This window comes from Polistes dominula, unplaced genomic scaffold (assembly GCF_049000335.1).
Source record: "Polistes dominula isolate Pdom_NZ unplaced genomic scaffold, Pdom_raw_medaka contig_84, whole genome shotgun sequence".
Lineage (NCBI taxonomy): Eukaryota > Metazoa > Arthropoda > Insecta > Hymenoptera > Vespidae > Polistes > Polistes dominula.
This window is the reverse complement of record NW_028300944.1, coordinates 2,253,675-2,275,000: the sequence shown is the minus strand read 5'-3', so window position 1 is coordinate 2,275,000 and position 21,326 is coordinate 2,253,675. Positions and strand designations below refer to the sequence as shown.

The window sequence follows — 21,326 nt, the reverse complement described above, 5'->3', positions numbered from 1 at the left end:
AATGTTAAAACACAGATTTTAAAATGGCGCAGGTAAATTTTCTTAATAAATAAAATAAAAACGGGATTTTTCGAACGGGTAAAAAATTCTCTTCTTGAGATTGTTTTGAAATAATTACTAAGATGGTATTAAAAAAATAATAATAATAATAAATTATTATGCGTTAGGAAAATGAACGGTAACAAATGTCTCACTTTCATCGCCCTTTTTTTCGAGATATGCCGAAACGTTAAAATGAAAATTTATCATTGTGTTGATTTTACACGCATACTTACAATACACTTATCTTTTATGTAATTAAGAAAGAAAGAAAGATAGGAAACATCTTATTATCTGTAAGATAGAAAATAAGATTCGTAAATAATAGTTGATCCTCGTTCTCCCAAACTTTTGATCACACACGGTTTTTACCTTTTGGATTGCTTCTCCTTGTGTCACTTTAGCAATTGAAAAGCGAAATATATAAAAAGAAATACGAAAATGAAAGAACGTTTTCAAGATGAACGATGTGTATCCATTTTCTCTCTCGAAAAATTTCTCTCGTCGCGATACATACATATATGCCTTATTTGTATTGTAGACGATCGGGGGTTGGTAAAAAATGACAACAACAAAAAATAACAACAACAAGAATATGAACTATTACTACTATTACTACTAATACTATTATTACTACTACACAACAGTTTAACGATGCAAAGAAATAAAAACAATAACGCATCGGTGAAATATCAATGTTTTGAGATAACAAGATATTTAAACGTTACCCCTCTTGTGTAATTTTTTTTCTCTATATTCGATGTATATAAATAAAACTTTGTACAAATTAAAATATTAATAGAAAGATTCTATTCAGAATGTGCCTAATACTGAAACTTTGGTCGTCCGGGATCAAATTTTTGAACAGGTCAGATATATATTTAGGATCAATCATAAACTAGACGAACGCAATTAACGAACAATTTAAGAAAGGAATGAGTTTAGGCGTTTAAAAATCAGGATATACAGGACAATCCTCCTACCTACTCATTTATGGTACCGAAACATGATCACTTACAAAAAGATTTAGGCTTTTCGAAAATAAAGTTGTTCGTAAAATGTTCGGTGCAAAATGCGATGAGGAAACGGGTGAATGGAGAAAACCCCATAACGTAGAAGTACACCGACTGTACAACACAACCGGACGTCATTAACGTCGTAAAATCGCGCCGATTAAGATGGGCAGGACACGTGGCGCGAATGGGGGTGGATCGAATGGTGCATAAAATACTGATCGGTATAACGAACGGGAAAAGACCACTGGGTAGACCGAGACGTAGATGGGAGGACAATATTATTTCGGCATCTTAAAGAAATGGGCTACGAAGACCGCGAATGGAGGGGTCCGCGCTCAGGGACGAGAACACTGGCCGGGATTTGGTATTTGCGGCAATGAACCTTCGAGTTCCTAATGTCAATTAACCCCTTGCACTATTTTCACGAGTCTGACTCGTGATGAAAATTTTAGGTCAGACTTAAATATCACGAGTCAGGCTTGTTATTAAATTTCATGTCAAACGTGAATATCACGAGTCTGACTAGTAATTGATTGTTTCGGACCAAACATGAATATCACGAGTCGTACTCGTGTTCTTAATCTCGGCAAAGTATGAATGTTGAGTGAGATCTTATCTCTTTTCTTTTCTTCTTTATATGTATGGGTATTTTATATCTTATTTCTCAATGCAGTTTACGTACTACTTAGAAATACATTCTTGTAGTCCAACATTTGAAAACTAAATTGTCTCCACGCTTTGTTTTATTTCGCAGCAATTCGAGTGCATGGTTTCGGCACAGCTTGTTCTAAATTTCAGTGTAATGCAAGGGGTTAATAATAATAACAATAATAATAATAGAAAGGTTCTTCAAAAGCCGCTGATATTGACATGCGTTCGAGTTTTCGTTAGAAATAATTTGAGGGATATAAAGAAACATTTTAATAAATTATTCGTACATTATTTATTTTATTCAAATCAAATTATCATTTATTTCTAATTAAATGCAAGCAACAACCAAAAAAAAATACAAAAAATGTAGGAGGTACGAATGAGTAAAACTTACATCAGTTTCAAATATCTATTTTGAATTCAAATCATATACAATGAAGATAATTAATTAATTATTAATCAAATTTAATAACAATTAATAATAAGACAAGTTCATCAGACAAGAGACAAAAGTATTTAGTTGAATCCTAGTAAGATATGAGTTACCTTTATGTAGAAATCCACACGTAGATGAAATGAATTTGAAGAATTTCTCATCGTTGTCGCCGCCATCTTGGATCACTGGTAGTAAGCATACTGGTTGTTAGCATACTGGTTGTTAGCATACTGGTTGTTAGCATACTGGTTGTAAGCATACTGGTTGTAAGCATACTGGTTGTAGGCATTCTGGTAAGTAAACTTACAAATGAAAAAAAAAAAAAAAAAAAATATGAATAGTAAATGACGAGTGAAGATATCTTTTCGAGCATTTTATTAAGTTTATCATAATGATTTCAATTGATACAATATTTTTGTGTGTTTTTTTTTCTTGTATTTAATTTTATTTTATTTTTTTATTTTTTTTTTTAATTATTCTGTGGTATACTTATTCGTATTTTTTTTTGTTGGACGCGACGATAACTTCTTCCTTTCTCGTTGAAAAGCGCTTATCGTACAACTCGTTAATAAATATTACAATTGAAAAAACAAAATGGAGATTCGTTCGTCATTTAATCATCGATACAACACCTTAATCTCAAATGTATAATTCGTATAACTATACACACCGTATAATATTATTAAATATGTAATTGATAATAGACGTTAGGCGTTAGGCTCGGAGAAAGATGAAGTTTTCGTCGTATCCGCGAGCAAAAATGATTAAAAAAAAAAAAAAAGAACAATCCAAAGAAAAAAAAAGAAAAAAAATAACCATAAATGTAATAACAACGTTGGCGTATTTTTTTTTCTTTCTCTCGTATTTTTTTTTTAGATGGTTCTCTTTCTCTCTTTCACTTATGTATATTATTCATTTATCTCGTTTGTTTGTATTTATATATATGTATATATATAATTTTTGTATTTTACCTTTTTTCACTTGTATTTTGTCCTCAAGTATATATATCAAGTATTTTGTTTTTGTTTTATTTTTTAAATTCTGGTTGAAGTTCTCTCTCTATTTTACGTATACAACCCATTTCAACATTTCATTTCGATCGTAACAGTGGAAATGGAAGTTTCAGAAGAGGAGGAGAAGAAGGGACTTGATCAGGGGGAGGGAAATGAGGTGATAAGGTGTGAGGAATATCAATATAGAATATTTTTTTTCTTTTTCATATCGTTTTAGTATCCACATAAATGTTAAACATTAGTTTCTTTCAATTTTTTCCTTGTTTTCTTATTTAATTATTATTATTATTATTATTGTTATTATTATTATTATTACTATTATTATTTACCTTTCATTTAATTAATATAATTAATTAGTTGTGTACTTCCCCCCTCCATCTTCCTCTTCTTATTTATTTCTCCTTTGACCCCCATAAAAATCTTCTTCTTCGTTTCTTCTAGTTCTTCTTCCAATTACATACGTCCATTTGTATTTTCTTTCAATTTTTTGTTTATTTGTTTTGTTTGTCTTTCTATCTTTCGTTTTCATTTTTAATCTTATTCCATTATTATTTATTTATTTATTTTTTTTTTTTTATTTAAATGTTATGTAGTGCCTATAAGGGACGCACAAAGGCGCTTGCGCTTTTACAGCGAACTTCACAGGAGCTCGTTTTTTTTTCTCGTATACTAGCTGTGTTGAATGCACTTGTACTGGTCGCTCGTAATTGGTTTAACGTTCGGCCAATGACAGGTCAAAGCTCAATAATATATTCTTAATATGCATTGATTTGAAATTTAATTCTCATGATCGGTCCATTCTGACTACTCAAAGTTCAATTTCTTTAAGAAATTTTTATTATTATTATTATTATTATTATTAATATTAGTATTATTATTATAAGATGGTTAGAGATCGTAACTCGTTAATACAAATGTAAGAAGAACATTAGATCATTATTATTTATATTAATATTATTATCATTATTATTATATTAATATTATTACTATTCTTATTATTATTATTATTATTATTGTGAACAAATGACCAATCATTAGCCGATCGTTTAAAACCCGCGACGTATTTATTTAACAAGAGAGTTTATTTTTTTTTTTTTTTTTTAACCACATAATTGTTCCGAGGATACTCCTAATTTTTTTTTATTATTATTATTTTGTTTATCTTATCTTCGCCGTTTGTTTTTTTTTTTTATACAATAAATGGGATATCTTCTTTTTTTTTTTTTCATCATTTTGTGTTTCGTTTGTTAATATTTCCTACGAGCTAGGTAATAAATCGTCGCCTTCGCAATTCATCGTTAATATTCGATAAAATATAACTCATAAGAGAATATAGCATAGTCGCACATTGTCTATTATTCTTTCGATATTAATATCGTCGATTCGTATATTTATAATATGTTAATTTAGGAATCCAAAGCTAAACGTAATAACTCTTATTTATATATTGACAATAGAAATTAAAATATTCATTATTACAATAATAATAATAATAATAATAATAATAATAATAACAATAATAATAATATTATTATCCAAACTAATAATAATAGTTAATAGTTTATCACCATTTATTTCAATATTAACCAGTTAACTGTAAGCGACGAGTATACTCGTCATTCGTATAAAGTAGCGACCATTGGCCATTTCAATTGTAATTTTTGAGAAAAACATAACATATTCTTAAATTTCAAGATGTTTAGAATATTTTAAGGTCATAACAGATAAGTAATTTGAGATGAACTCATGTGTCCCCGTATGTACCGACTGAAACAGCTTAACAGTTCACAAAACGAATTTATTTATGTGCAATGATAACGTTTTTAAGATGTTAGTAAAGGCAAAAGTCAGAAAATTGATTTATAATAGGATCGCTTCAGGTATGAGAAAAATGCATGACGTCGACCAGGTGTTGAGCCTATTGATAGCTACTGGCCCAAAGTTACCTAGCTATCGAGTGGTGTAAATGCCAATTGTTTGATATTAGAACCATGTGCTGACATTAGAGTAATGCCCCAATACCGTGCTGCCTAAAGAACAGTTATTTTATTGGGGTGGGAAAGGCTAGGATGCTTTCTCGTAAGAGGACTGTGATCAACCCTACAGCACCTACTCCAGAACTTGCTTAGTGTCAAGACAGGTAGAAAACATTTCGTCAGTAAGAAAGGAAATAAATCAGTGTTTGTTTATATTTCAACTTATAGAATCAACTTTTTGCTAGAATTTATTGAAGACACTTTTGTGAAGTATCCAATTGAAAGAGAAAAATTGACACAAACTAGGCCATTTAGATCTAATGTAAGCCAATTAAGCGGGAATCATGTTCCGGATTATATACCCGGAACTTTGAAACTAAACAACCCTACGGGAAGGTGTTCACATTGCTATAAACGTAAGATTAGGAAGGAATCGCGTTACTGGTGCTTCATTTGCAAAGTCCCATTGTGTATTGTACCCTGTCTTGCTGAATACCACTCCACAGCAGGAATTTTAAATGTATAATATTTAATTTTGATTGCATTTTTAGTTTAACATGTTTATATTAACCAAATAAATAAATATTAATAATAAAATTGTCAATTTTAGTATTTAATTATGTTATACTCGTCATGTCTCGATTGTAGCGACACCAAACGGTGCGCGTTCTCTCAAACGAGGGCGCCATAGTTAACTGGTTAATAATACAATTGCAATGTGATCATAACAATGCAATTATTATCAAAAAATATTTATCACTAATAAATATTAATAAAATTAATAATAATCATAATGATGATGATAATAATAATAATAATAATATCCGCTGTATTAATTAGCATCGCCATTACAATGATGTACTTAGCCATTACAGTTTGCCTAGATACTATCCTCTTTTTATTTTTTTATTTTATTTTATTAGTTTTTTTTTTATTTAATATACTTCTATATATATAGCTACAATATATAATGTTTTCATGTTGAAAAATCGTATACATTAATGTTGCTTCATAGCAAGTCCATTGCTTCGTTTTTTTTTGTATCTCGTTTCTTCTCCTACAATCTCTTACTTTCTCTCTCTCTCTCTCTTTCATTCTCATTCTCTCCTCATTCTCTCTTTCTCTCTCTTTCATTCGTTCGCTCGCTCGCCCGTTTTCATTCTCTCTCTCGCTCTCTAATGTTTTTAGTTTTTTGCTTTCTTTTTCGTTTTACCACCGGGAGAGGAAGATGATGTCGTCGTCGAAGCCCGGAAGCGTTTCTTAACGATACTACTGAGTCATTTATTTATTTATTTAATTTATTGTTAATAGAAAAGTTAAAATATAAAAAGAGAGAAAAAGGAACAACAATTAGGCCGCAAATTAATTTCGTTCTCAACGTCGAATCAAAGCAGTCGTAGGAAAAGCCTTCTCCTCCTCTCTCTCTCTCTCTTTCTCTCTTTTCTTCCACATGGAAAAAAAGAAATAAAAAAATATTAATAACAAAAAAAAAATGATTTTTTTTTGTTCTTTTTTCGTTTGAATTATATTTGAACAGACTTTTCCTTCGCGCGTTACTTCGACGACCCAATAGCAAGAGGATTCTTCTTTACCGAGCGTGCTACATCGATAATACGAATATCTACTTTATCCACATATATATTTTTTGTTCAGTCTTACATTAAAGAATAAACGAATTAATTTTTTTTTGTCCTTTTTTTTATATAATTTGTTACCCTTCGATAAATTTATTTCGTATACGAACGCTTCCGTGCTCCTGCGAACACTATTACACATATTTATTTTTCTCTCTCTCTTTCTCTCTTTCTCTTAATAAATTAATATATCAATATTTTTAGTATCGTATAACCCGCCCACGAATGTGACGAGCATCGGATCACAGATAGTGAGGTGATCAGATTGCCTGCTTTCTTTCGTAATTTCTTTGTTTTTTTTTTTTTTTTATTATTTTTCTTTCTTTCTTTTCTTTTCTTTATTTTTTTTTAAATTAATTTTTGTTTCTTTTTTTTTTTTTTTGAAATTTTTTAGCTTTTTACTTTTTGGCTTCCCTTACGGTATCGTTCTTTTAATGCGTTATACTATCGATAATAAATCTTTTGTTTAAATTTGTTTGTTCGTTTCTTTTTTTTTTTAATTATTTGGATTATTTTCTTTCTTTTTCTTTTTCGTTTCGTTTAATTCCCATTCTCTCTCTCTCTCTCTCTCTCTCTCTCTCTTCCTCACTCTTTTTTTTTTCTATCGGTTTAGCAAAATCTTCTTGCGTATTTCTCCTAAGGATTTCAAGGCGACAGCTCCTGAAATCAAACAGCATTCGGCCGTTGTACGCGAGCTATCTGAGCAAATTTTAACGTGAAAAAGTTTCACATGCATAGTAGTGGTAGTGTATACACATTCCCCTGATTTTTGTAATCTTAAAATTTTGCATCATTTTTTTTTTTTTTTTTTAAATATATAAATATATATAATACTTATTGAGAAAAAATATTATCTTTTTTTTTTAATTACATTTTTTTAATTCGAACGACGAAGCAAAGGCAAATTGTGTCCAAATATTGGACTTGACGAATCGTATTAATTTTTTTTTTTTACTAAGTTGCATGCTCTGATACAAAAAAAAAAAGAAACATAAATTAATTGATGTGTGAAACAATTGATCTTTTGGTTTTTTTTCTAATTATTTTGTTTAAAAACAGAAAAATTGTAAAACATTGATGACCGGTCACGAGCTGACTCGTGTTCCTGTGGTCACTAGTAAAAGATGTTTTGTACTATTGTTTATACTGTTTATCATACAAAAAATTAATATTTAAAGTCTAATAATAAATGAAATTTATTAACCCTTTGCACTCGAGCAGCGCCGAATTAGCACCTGGCAGATTTAAGTGGCAACTCGAATGGCGCTGATACGGCGCCCGGATGATTTGAAGTCTCTTGTTACTCTATTTGCTTATTTACGATGTGTGATAAGATATTTCTTTTAAGATATACTTAAAGATAATACTTAAAGGGCCGAAAAGGGACTGTAAGGTTTACTCTGATCGTAATACACCTGAAGATAGGCCGGAAGTAACTATTAGTATTATATAATAATATTTATATTATATTATATTATATAGTATAATATAATTTAAATTTAATATAAATAATAATTAATATATAATTAATTTTATATATAATTAATATTATTTAAATTTAATATAAATAATAATAATATAAATATAAATTTAATATTAATTTATAATGCTTATTTTATAAAGTAATTATTGTGATACGTGTCCTGATCAACCTAGAATGCAACTTGAGTATTGTTTTATGAAATATCATACAAAAATTAATTACAGATTATATTATTTCTCAAATTTTGTGGTTTTTGATATGAAAATAAATAAATTGGTGAAATTTTATTACATTTATATGTGAAATGTTTCCTTAATTTAGCAAAAAATCGTCGCGAGTTGCTGGTTAGTACAAGTGAAAAAGGCTTCGAGTGCAAAGGGTTAAAAATTATTAACATTGTCTTACTTTTCAATCCAAATACGAAGTAATAGCAGGTGATATTAGATAAATTTTTAAACAAATATGCCGGTCAACAATATGTTAATCTCGGTCGTAATACTGCACACTTATAATTATAAAATATTTGTTCATGTGCAAATTAAATTAACGTTCATGAACAATATATTTAATTCAAATCTTGTATAAATATATTCTTTACATTTAACTAATAAATATCAGAATGCATAAAAATTGAATAAATTTTCATAAAAATAAATATTCATCCCTTAATCTTGTTTTTTTTTTTTTTAATATCAGAGCACGTTGCATAGCAATATGTTTTGTTTCAAACGTGTAAATTCATTCTGTACGTATATCGTGTATGTGATAATGTATGTAAACTTCTCTCACATTCGTATTTAATAATCAATTAAAAGATCAGAAAAGAAAAAGAAAAAGAAACGAAGAAAAGAAAAAGAAAGATTTAAATATATGGCGGTACAAATTTGAATAACTAAATAAAATTTCCGTGCTAGGTAAATATGCCTGTTGACTTACTACAACAATCCAAATTAATTTATTAAAGAGAATTAGGAGAAACATTGATAAGAAAGAAAATTAGAAAATAAAGAAAAAAAAATTATCGACTTGCTTGAAAATATTACTTTCACATGCACGCACAGTATTTTCATTTTTTTTCTTCCATAGCAATCTTACACAACAATATATTGAATATTATTTCGATGGAATACAGGGAGGTAAACGAAAAGAGAAACCAAAATTTCAAAAGAAAATACCAAAAGAACAAACTTATGCTCATCGATCCTTTTCATTTACTCCAACTTATTATTATCTTCCTCTCTTATTCTATTTTTTTTTTTTTTGAAAGCTCTGAACTTATAAAACTTAAAAAATTCGGAACTCAGAACCATTAATACAAACGTACTCCAAAACATCGACATAGCATATACAATTACAATAATAATAATAATAGTAATAACTATAATAATAATTATTATTATAATAATAATAAAATATCGTGCGAACTTAGGGTTCGAGGATTACAAAAGGTCGCTTTAATTTAAACCAAAAAGAAAAAAATTATTCACTAACAAGTTAAGAAAAAATAAACAAAAAAAGAGAACAAGAAATTTGTAAAAACCCTGGGCTTTCTTCTCACTCACACATACACACTTTTACTCTCATTCTTTATCTCGATTTCTCTTAATATGTACGACGATCTAAGAAAATAATCAAAATACATCAAAAGTATCCGGAAATATAAATTTAAAAATGTTTACATTCGATTCGACACAAAATTGTATACAATTTTTAATAATAAGCCAGAAAATATAAAAGCAAACAAAAAGAAACGAATAATTAAAATCAACGATTAAAAAAAACTACCTGGTTTAGTTTTTCTTTTTTCACTCGACAATATTTTTTCATCGTTTACGATGATTCAGTGATATATATATATATAATATATAAATAAATTTTGTTTGTATATAAATATATTGCATGTGTAAAAAGAGTCAAATTATCGATCAGTTTCGTGGTCAAAATTTTTCTTTCATATTTGTCTTCTTATTTTCATTTTCATTTTCATTTTTCTGTTCATCCTCATCTTCGTCATCATCTTCATCATCTTCTTCTTCATTTTCATATTCGATTTTCTATCTCTCTCATTCAGATACCTATCCATCAATTCACTCATTCATTCATACATTAGTTCATTCATTCAAATCTTTTTCCGTAAAAGAAAATTTTTACTTCGGAATATTTTTTTTTTATCATAAAAATTGTAAATCATCATTTTGACGCGTTGACACTTGGCGCGCGGGTAACGTATTTTTACGTTTTTCACAGTCTGTCACTGGAAGGCGGGTCACGTGAAAATACGTATTTAGTAGATTTGTGGTGAATAACGGATGACGTATAATTACAACACAGTGAAGTAAACAAAAAGCGTTTAGTTATGTATATGATAAATTATACATTTTTCAATGTACATTTAGTATATAATTCGACAAAGACGCAAAAAGTAAGATAGAAGAAATTTTTGATCAAACTCCCGCGCGATTCATGAAAAAACACCCGCTGCACGCGTAACTTGACGGCGAAATATACCCGCATGCCAAGTGTTAAGAAAAATCGACAAATCGGAAAAAGCGTGTCAGAATTAAATAACAAATTGGAGAAATATTTAATGCAAATAAAACATGCGTTTTCCGTAAAATCGTAAACATATATAGGGGAAGTTCACTCAACACACTATCGGCGGGTCGCGTATTAATACGTTTTATGCAGAACGTAATGTTTGTATTTTGTATTATTATGCAGTACTAATGCTTGTTTTTTTTTGTAAAGCCTGACTAGTGTTTAGTCCTAAATTTATTAATTTTTTAAGAACAACTAATAATTTGATGAAATGTGCTATTTTGACACTGCAAGTTTCGTGCTTACAAAGTAGCATAAATTCAGTTGATTGATTTTGATAGCATTGAGTTTAAATTTTCTACATCTTCGAAATACTATTTGATACCTTTTTTTTCAAATTACATTGAAATCCTACTAATAGATGTAAAGATATAACATGTTTTCTAAAAAGTGCACTGCTTTCATATTTCGCTCATTTTCGTCCGCTACAATGCGTGAGTCAAACTCACGACGTTCCCGACGATAGTGTGTTAATAAATAAAGTTACATTTAAAAATGAAAAATTCATAGGTGACTTTCCCCTATGTATATTATTTATGAATTTATTTAAACAAACTCATCTTCATCCTCATGATCTGACTTTTCCTAATTCATACTTGCATTCAATCATGTAAACAAACATCCTCACCCTCACCCTTACCCTCAAACACACACATACACACAAAATTATGTTTCATTCCATTTCCTTTGTATAGAACCGTTCTTTCACACTTTTTCATAACTAACTATAAGTAAAGTTATTAACTGTACGTATACTTTTCAAGATGTCGATAAGATAACGATTGTATTTTAAACACGCGGTCGCTTTTCATTTTCTCGGTCGGAATCAGAGTCCGCTGAATCGTTGAGAGGGGGAAATTCGGGAACAGCCTCGCGTTGCTGCATCCATCCCGCCGCCCCTGGCCCCCCAGTCAATGCCTTGCCCTGCGTCATTTTTTGACATTTTTTCAATTGATTTTTAACCCCCTTTAATGGTGATGATATTGGTGATAGTGTGTGATGACTAAAGTGCGTGTCATTGGTCACTAAAAGCTTCGACGAAGCCATGACTTGATCAACTAGCTTTTTTTTCTTCTTTCTCTCTCATTCATACTCAAGCACATTGCATAGCCACACACACACACTCTTTCCTTATATATATATATATGTATATATGTTTCTCTGTTTTCTAATTTATGCTGGTTAACAGAAACTATGACAGTGGGCTAAGTCAAAAAGAACAAAATTAAAGTTAAACAAATTACTCGACAAAGAAAGTTTTATTATTTATTTGATTAATCAATTACTACATTGCGACTAATGACGGATATAGCCGTCCGATCTTCGTATTTCTAAGCACAATCATCAAATTAATAATGTACGGCAATGTGATAAATGTTACAGAGAATTATAGACTTCAATTGTTGTTTGTTTGATTACAGGTGTGAAAAATTGTTATTTTATAATTGTTAAGTTATTGTCAAAAATTATTGTTGAGTTAGTGTAAATACAATTTGAAAAATCAATTTTTGTAATTTTTGATTGAAAAGAAACAACAATTGTGATTATTTATTTTGAACAACTCACAATAAATATAAAATGGAAAATATTTTTGATTGATAATCACTTATCTAATAAGTCATTAAATAAATTTGAATAATAATTTGTTTGACTTAGGCCACTAATCATAATTACACCTGTACAATTTTGAAATTATTCTTCCCTTTTTACTTTTGCATTTATTTTCTCAATAATTTGTTCACACTTGATATAAAACATGTGATTAATGTCAATGACTAATACAAAAATAAATAAAATAAAATAAAATAAAATAATAAAATGTATTTTTAATTCATCCAAAAATTCGAAATCCAATTCCTCTACATTCTACTAAGAATGAAAAATCACTGCCATAATCAAACCTTACTCTCATCTTTTTATCTAAATTCATTCCCATGCTTTCATCCATTCTCTTTCTCTTTCTCTCCATTCCTAGCCCTTCTTTCCACTTTTTATTGAAAAAAAAAAAAAATAATAATAATAATAGTAATTTTTAAAAAAGGATAATTATTTATTCTTTTCACTGTAGTGATGATGACGATGATAATGACGATAATAAAAAAAAAAAAAATAAATAACAAAAAAATTAAATTGGTTAATGGAAAAGATTGAAGTTGAAAAAATTGAAAAGGAAAAAAAAGATTTGTGAAAAATGAAAAATGAAAATAAGAAAAGAAAAGAAATAGAAAAAACGCACACACATATACTACTATGTTGAAAAGAGACAGAGATATACATATAACATATACATATACACATATGTATAGATAGTTTTTTTTTTATTTTTTAATTTAATTTCTACATGCAGCCATGCACATTGCGAAAATTTGGAATAACAGCAACTAAAAGTTATAAATAAACGAAAAGACACTTTCGATATGTTATGAAAAAATAATTATTTTAATTCAATTGTAGATATATCGATTATCCTTACGACACACGTGTATATTTATTTGTATGTGTGTGTGTGTTTGTTTATAATTACTCGTAAATCCAAAATTAATTAACGAAAGTCGCATTGACTGCGACATTTTTGTTTTATTTTTTAAACTATTTCTTTCTTTTCATTACTTGGATCTTCTTTTTTTTTTGTTTATAGCAAAGTCGTCTTTTTCCTTTTTTTTTATTTTTGTATTTTACATATTCGTATTTTACGTATTTATTTAATTTATTTACATTGAAGAGATTCGTTCGTTTCATTTTTTGTTTTTCAATGAAGAATTTTGTTTGTCCACCACAGTTTTTTATTCGCGAACACTATTTTTTTTCTTTTTGTTTTGAATATCGATAAGAGGTACTTTAAATATAAAAATAAAAGGGATCTTTTCCTTTCTCGTAAATTTTGAGAAATTTCTAAGATCTACTTTCGATTAGAACATTTTTTTTACTAAATTTAATATATCGTATCAATATCGTATCATATCGTATCGTATCGTATTGTATCGCGTACGTGCTTTACGTTAATCACTCGATCATCGTATTCTATCTAAATATAATTAATCACTTAAAAAAAAAAAAAAAAAAACTTAATCGTCTATGTGTCTAAGGAAAAAAAGAAAAACGTCAAACGTAAAACGTAAAAAGACAAAGAAAAAAAAAATCAAAAATATCAAGAAAGTACAGATCTTATCTGAGGAATTTCTTCTTATTGCACGCTTATCGAGATCTAATTCTAAAAAATTGTATAACGAGACAAAAAATCCAAGATGAGAATCATTTATATTAATCAATTAAATAACAATAATAAAAGTACATTTAACTAGCAAAATTTATCACTTTTTATCATCATCAATTATTCATTAAAAAAAAAAAAAAAACCACACACGTATTATCGATTCTCATCTTCGAACATTAATATCAAAAATTAAAATTACAATTACAATTAAAATTATAATTATAATTAAAATCATAATCCTAATCATAATCATAATCGAATCGATACTTTATAATAACTTGGCGAATAAAATCATTTCAAAATTAATGAGACTGATTTCTCATTCTTAAAACATTTTTCTCCAAATTCTTCCATTCATTTTTCTTCATCTTCACCTCCTTCTTATTCCTCTACTTCTTTTCTTTTTTTATTCGTAAAAAATGTCACAAATATATTTATTTATATATATATATGTATATTGCACTATCGTGTTTTCTATCGCGTGTGTATATCTTTACGTAACCAGTTAACTGTGATCGACGTGTATACTCGTCACCGGAGAAGTGTATTGACGAGTATACTCGTCATGAAAAAATATATTGACGAGTATGATACTCGTCATGGAAAAGTGTACTGACGTCAGAATATACTAGTTATGAAAAAATGTATTGACGAGTATACTCGTCATCGGGAGTAGTGTATTGACGAGTATACTCGTCATGAAGAAGTGCAGCCATTTAAATTGTAATTGTTGAGAAAAACAAAACATATTCTCAAATTTCAAGATGTTTCAAGTGCAACTTACTTTCTGATTGACGAGTATACACGTCATGATTCGATTCTGGTGACACAAAACGGTGTCACAGTTAACTGGTTAAATGTATATAAACGTGTGTGTGTGTGTGTGTGTGTGAGTGTAAAATGTATTATATTTATATTTATATTTTTTTTACGAATATATAATATATAATATGTATTATATATATATGCGTGTGCATATATATAAATATACATATTCATATACACTTGTGTGTATGTGATATCGTGAGCTCTCGTGAATAAAAGAAAATAATTCCTTTTTATATACAACGAAGCAACTCGCACTTATTTTTTCTCTCTTTCTCTCTCTCTCTCTCTCTCTTTTTCTTTCACTTTCTGTTTCACTCTTTCTCATACACCCACACACATACCTACACACTTACACTCTCTCTCTCTCTCCCTTTCTCTCATTTTCTCTCTCAAAACAAAATAGGATATTTTGTAGCATAATATCTCGAGACATCGTGTTGCAAAGTTGTCTATCGTGGTTTTTTTTTTTTTTTAAAAAGGAAGCTGCCTCGAATCATTTTTTGTTTGTTTTATTTTCATTTCATTCGTTCATTCCTTATATTTTCTTTCTTTTTTTATTTAACACTTTGACTGCCACGCCGAAATCATCTGTTTTTCCCAAGACGCCACGGCATTTGTTTAGCGTTTTGTAAAAAAGTTGAAAAGCACCGGTCACCAATGACCACCGTGGCGTCACGGGACAAACCGTTGCCGGTCATATATGACCAACATGGCAGTCAAAGGGCTAATTGATATCAGGAAAAGAAATCACGCGTTTATTTAAACCGTGATACTTGTCTGGGTTTCTTATTTTCCACTGGCTCGTTGGTTCTTTTTCATTCCTGGCCCCCATCATCATCATCATCATCATCATCATCGTCATTATTATTGATCATGATATCGTCATGATTTGATTTCTCAGATGGTCTCTGTCCATTTCTATCTTTATTTCTTTCTATTTTAATTTGTATTGTTTGTCTTTTTGTTTTTGTTTTTCTGACGATCGAGTACTCGAGGCGAGCCCTTATTTTTGCCCTTATTTGAGAACTTTTTAGGCCGGTCTAGCACGTCACTGCGAACACAAGAAAAGGCACGAGAGGCCGAGATAAGTTAAATCTCAGTCTCTCCTTTTTTCTCTTTCTCTTTTTGTCTATTCTTAGTCCCTCCTCTTAAAATGTAATTTTCAAAAAGAGGAGAAACGAAGAGAAGACTTTCAAAACCGGACGATTCTACAATTTTTCTATTTTTTTTTTTTTTTTGGAATCTATTGGACAACCACTATTCGAATTTCGCAAGATTAAAGACAACAGGGTGTTAAAAAAAAGAAGCTGATGAGAAAAGAAAAATTAAATAAACAAAAGTGACGACGATTATAAAATTTGTGATTTAGAAGAAAAAAAATCATTGAAGGATTGTGGCCAGTCGAATTATTAAATTTGCTTCCTTTGTTTCATTTTTTTTTTATTTTTTCGTTTCACCGCTCTTGTGTGTAAGTGTGCAAGCGTTTTTATTATTATTATTATTATTTGCAACATGGAGAGGAAAATTAGTATTTTGTTTCGTAGCATTCGATAATTCTCGTTAATATATCACCAAACATTAATTGTGCCAATTCCGAACAATAAAACAAACACAGTAAATAAATAAATAAATAAATAAATAAAAAGAACAACCAGGAACTCGTTTTCATCTACTTTCATAAATTCGATCGTTAATACTGATAAAACTGTTTCAAAAGTACGTATTAAAAGATTAAAGTGCACATAAAAAATGAAAGAAAACTTGTTCGTGAACAAATATATACAGTGAGTATAAAAAGTATTCGTACACCGATCAATTTGAAATAAAATCTTATGAAATTAACTAATTTTTTATAAACAATGAATTTGTACATATTCTTGAGAGTTTCTACAATAGATATAATGAAATAAAAATCATGATTGAGTCAAAAGTTTTTCGTAAATGAAATGAATAGGAAGTAAAGATTGGAGTTCGCCAATAATAACATTAAAAGACCAATGGAGTACTGTAATCGAGTTATTTTTACAGACGAGAGTAAATTTCATATTTTTAGATCAGAAGGACACTGCACTGTATGGAGGAAACAAAATGAAGAACTGAAATCAGAAAACTTGCGATCCACAGTGAAACACGGTGGAGGTTCTGTACTTGTTTGGGATTGCATGAGTGCAACTGGTGTTGGCATGACCATGATACCCTTCATTTTACAAAAAATTACGTACAGTATTAGCAGATATATCAATATTTCAATTATTTTTAAGATGTTTGACTATTTTTATAGCACTTGTCTTTGGATTCTGTTTTATCATTCTTGTGATGACTCGTCCAGTGTTCTGATTAATTTTTCGTGAACGTCCATTTCTTGAGTTATTTTGCAGTTTCTTTCTTAATCCATACCTATCAATGATACTTTGTATAGTAAATCTAGGTCTGTTTTTTAATTCGCGGTATTTCTAATAAACTTTTACATTGATTATGTAAATTAACCCTTTGCACTCGACAGATTTAAGTAGCAACTCGAGTGGCGCTGATACGGCGCCCGACTGATTTGAAGTCTTTTGTTACTCTATCTGCTTATTTACGATGTTTGATAAAATATTTTTTTTAAGATATACTTAAAGATAATAGAAAAGGGACTGTAAGGTTTGCTCTGATCGTAATACGCCTGGAGGTAGGCAGGAAGAAACATATTATTGTGATACATGCCTAGGAGATACATCTTGGGTATTGTTTTATGAAATATTATACAAAAAACTAATTACACAGTATAATATTTCTCAAATTTTGTTGTTTTTGACATAAAAATAAATAAATTGGTGAAATTTTATTACACTTATATGTAAAATGTTTCCCTAATTTGGCTGAAATCGTCTCGAGTTGCTGGTTAGCACAATTGAAAAAGGCCTTGAGTGTGCAAAAGGTTAATAATAATTTTTCTTAACACGTTTTCGTCCCATTTTCCAACAATAATTTTCAATCTTAAAATATTTTAAATTCAATTGATACTGATAACACTTACAAACATACTGACGAGGTCAATTATAACTAAAAAGCAGTCACGTGATGTGTTTACATTATGTTTTATATATAAACTCTTTTGCAAATTGTAGAAACTTTCAAGAATATGTACAAATTCATTGTTTATCAAAAATTAGGTAATTTCACAACATTTTATTTCAAATTGATCGGTATACGAATACTTTCTACACCCACTGTATATGATGGAACCAAAAATAGAGAAATCATGTATTTTAATTGCTTCATTTCGAATCGTTCTTGTCTTTCTTTGAAATTAAAAGTTACTCACTTCAAATTCCGATCTTCTCGCGATTTGATATCTCAAAGTTTTTATTATACGACGAATAAAAAAAATTAACAAAGTACCATCTGCTACTACTGCTGTTAGTACGGCACGGTTCCACAAAGAGAAACAAGTTTAAAAAAAAAAAAGAAAATAAAAGAAAATTCGATTACGATGAGAATTGCGACAAAGACCCCGTTCGTTTATTTTACGTACAACACAGAAAGATTTATCGACAAGTAGAGTCAACGAGTATCGTAGATGTTCAATCGACAGAACAATACTACTACTACTATCCCCTTTTCCAGATTTAACTTCCTTTTTCACGAATTTCATGGTCAAACGAGTCAACGTTCGTTTTTGTGACAGTAAGAAAATTACACGTCCCGAAGTAACAAATATTATATTATTACATTTACGTTAACGTATATATCTTAACGAGATCAAATGAAAAATAAATTCATTAACTGTAACATCAAACGCTAACAAAGATAACGACGATAAACAAAATTTATAAACAATTAGTATTTCACATTACATTATTCTTCAGATTAATTTCAACGCGATAAGAAACAATAATTAATTAGGAACATAATCCTTTTCTATAATTAAAAATAATATTTAAAAAAATATACAATTTTATTATAACTTTTAACAACGAAAAAAAAAACACATACCACACACACACACACATACATGTATAAGTATGCGAGTCGATTAATAGGCGAGAAAGGGCGGCAGCTCTCGAGAGCATAGCCTAAAAAGTGACTTAGCAAGTCCAATGCATACTAAGCAAGCTTTTCCCGTGCCTCTTAGCCGTGCCGTTTCGCTATCGGTTTCCCTACTCCTTCCTTAAGCCCTTTTGATCGTCTCTTTACAGGGCTTCTAAGATTTTAGTAACGCGTATATAAAAGGCCTACTACTACTACTACTACCCTTGTACTCGCAATATACACATTTTCCACAAGCCACAACACACAAACCAACCGCCCCCCACCACCACCATGAATGAAGAAAGACACACAACACCCCTCCCCCAATTGATCCCTTTTTAGAGAACTTTCCAACCAGGCTAGCAACAGCATCCCCATTTACTACAACACACTTATACCCATCATACCCATAGCCTTATCCATGTTCACCATAACTTACTAAAATCATCTCTTCTCTTTCTCTCTCTCTCACACACACACATTCTCTTTTTAATCACGCAAACTCTCACACGTTAATAAACTTTCTCTCTTAGCCGATGATTAGTGCAAATACATATTATATAATAAAATAATAACAAGATGCTGCATGCGATGTTAAATTCAAGATGGAAATGATTAATAATAATATTAAATTGGTGCATATAAAATGTCGTTTTTTTATTTTACATGCAAAACATAACCTCTTTTATAGTCGTACTGTTCATTGCCAGAGTAACATTTTAACATAGGAGATTTTCTAAGAAGTGTTTCCTTTTGTTATTTCTTTGGAATTTTCTACCGAAATTCGTGTCATTTTCTTGTATGAGTATAAACTTGATAATAATGCTGCAAAAGCTGCATGAAACATAAACGTGGCATTCAGGAAAAATACTGTTAACAATCAAAAAGTGCAACGTTGGTTTGAAAAATTTCGGTCTGGTGGAGGAAGACCCAAAACGACCGTGTAAAATGATGATCTGAAGGCATTGGTGGAAGCAAATTCAACTGTACTAGCTGTCAAGATGAAAGTTGACCATACAACGATATTGCGACACCTTTCTGAAATTGGCAAGGTGAACAAAATGGATAAATGGGTGCCACACGAACTAACCGAGCTAAACAAGCTGGATTGGTTAAACGTATGCTCGTCACTACTAACCCGATTTCATCGAGAGCCATTTTACGATCGGATTATTACCTGTGATGAAAAATGGGTTCTTTACGACAACAGAAAAAGGTGTGCTCGGTGGCTTAATAGGGATGAGGCTTGTGCTCATACTCCAAGGCCATCATCACTTCATTCACAGAAGATTTGAATCACAGTTTGGTGGAATGTGACTAGTATACTAGTTCATTACTCGTTCCTTTGAGTAGGAGAGACAATTACTCAGAAAAGTACTGCCAGTGCATTGATGAGATGCATGAAAAGTTAAAAATGAAACCCCCATCACTTGCTAATCGACATGACAATGCTCTGCCACATATATCGCAATTGCAAAATTAAATGAATTGAAATATGAAGTTTTGCAGCAACCAGCTTATTTTATGAAACATTTGGAACTGTTTATACGGACTAAACAATATGAAAATGAAGACAGACCAATTTATGTTGGGAAAAGTGTATTGAAACGAATTGAGCATATTTTGATTAAATAAACAGCTTTTGTAAAAAGATATATACATATTCACTTAAAAATCTGACATTTTATACGCACCAACCGAATATTTTACAAATTCTTTTATTTACTAACTACTTAGCAAAGCAAATCTACTTACAAGTAAAAAAAACACACAAAATAATATGAAATAATAGGTAGAAGATATTTATATAAAGTATATAGACAACAAAATAGAGAGTATATATATATATGATAGATGTAGGGAAAAAAAAGAGATAGAAACAATGAACGCATGCTTGACGAGTGCGTGGGATCGTATGAAGCCAGAGCTGACGAATGACCACAATCTACGTATAATTTTATCCTCATTTGTCTATTTTTTTTTTCTTTTTCTCGCTCTCACTCGTCACACAGATACACACACACAATCGCGCACACACTCACTCACGCATTTACTCGCGCATTCGTTCTGATCGTTCTGTCTCTTTCTCTCTCTATCAGTCGTTCGCATTGAGGGTTAGTTTTTTTTTTTTTTAATGGGGATTGTATATAAATAACAATTAATTAATTTATTTATTAATTAAATGTATTATATAGAAATGTAGATGTGACCACGTTGACTGTCACGTTGGTTTATCCAGTTACAGATTTTATCATATTTTTCTTTTAACACTAAACTTGCAATGACCGGTTGTAAAATTTATCAAAATAGTTCACATTATAACAATACAATCATTTTGATTCGTTGTAGTGAGAAATAAGTGTGCATAAAGCATCCGTACGTTTAGTGTTAACAAAACAAACAAATAAAAAAAAATCAAATGCG

The 21,326-nt window shown here is 29.8% G+C and overlaps 1 protein-coding gene across 5 annotated transcripts in view; it reads right to left on the bottom strand.

Annotated features, from left to right (window-relative positions):
• Positions 1 to 21,326, bottom strand: part of exd (PBX homeobox extradenticle) — a 70,270-nt gene that overhangs the window by 3,859 nt on the left and 45,085 nt on the right. For 2 of the 5 annotated variants that reach the window (XM_089171716.1, XM_089171717.1), the window contains exon 8: positions 2,501 to 11,770. In XM_089171716.1, the coding sequence (XP_089027842.1) occupies positions 11,636 to 11,770 (135 nt within the window). In that variant the 3' untranslated portion in view covers positions 2,501 to 11,635. Of the gene's footprint in view, positions 2,328 to 2,500; positions 11,771 to 15,612; positions 15,940 to 21,326 lie in introns of those variants that run through there. The other 3 variants (XM_089171721.1, XM_089171719.1, XM_089171720.1) reach the window with 3 other exon arrangements.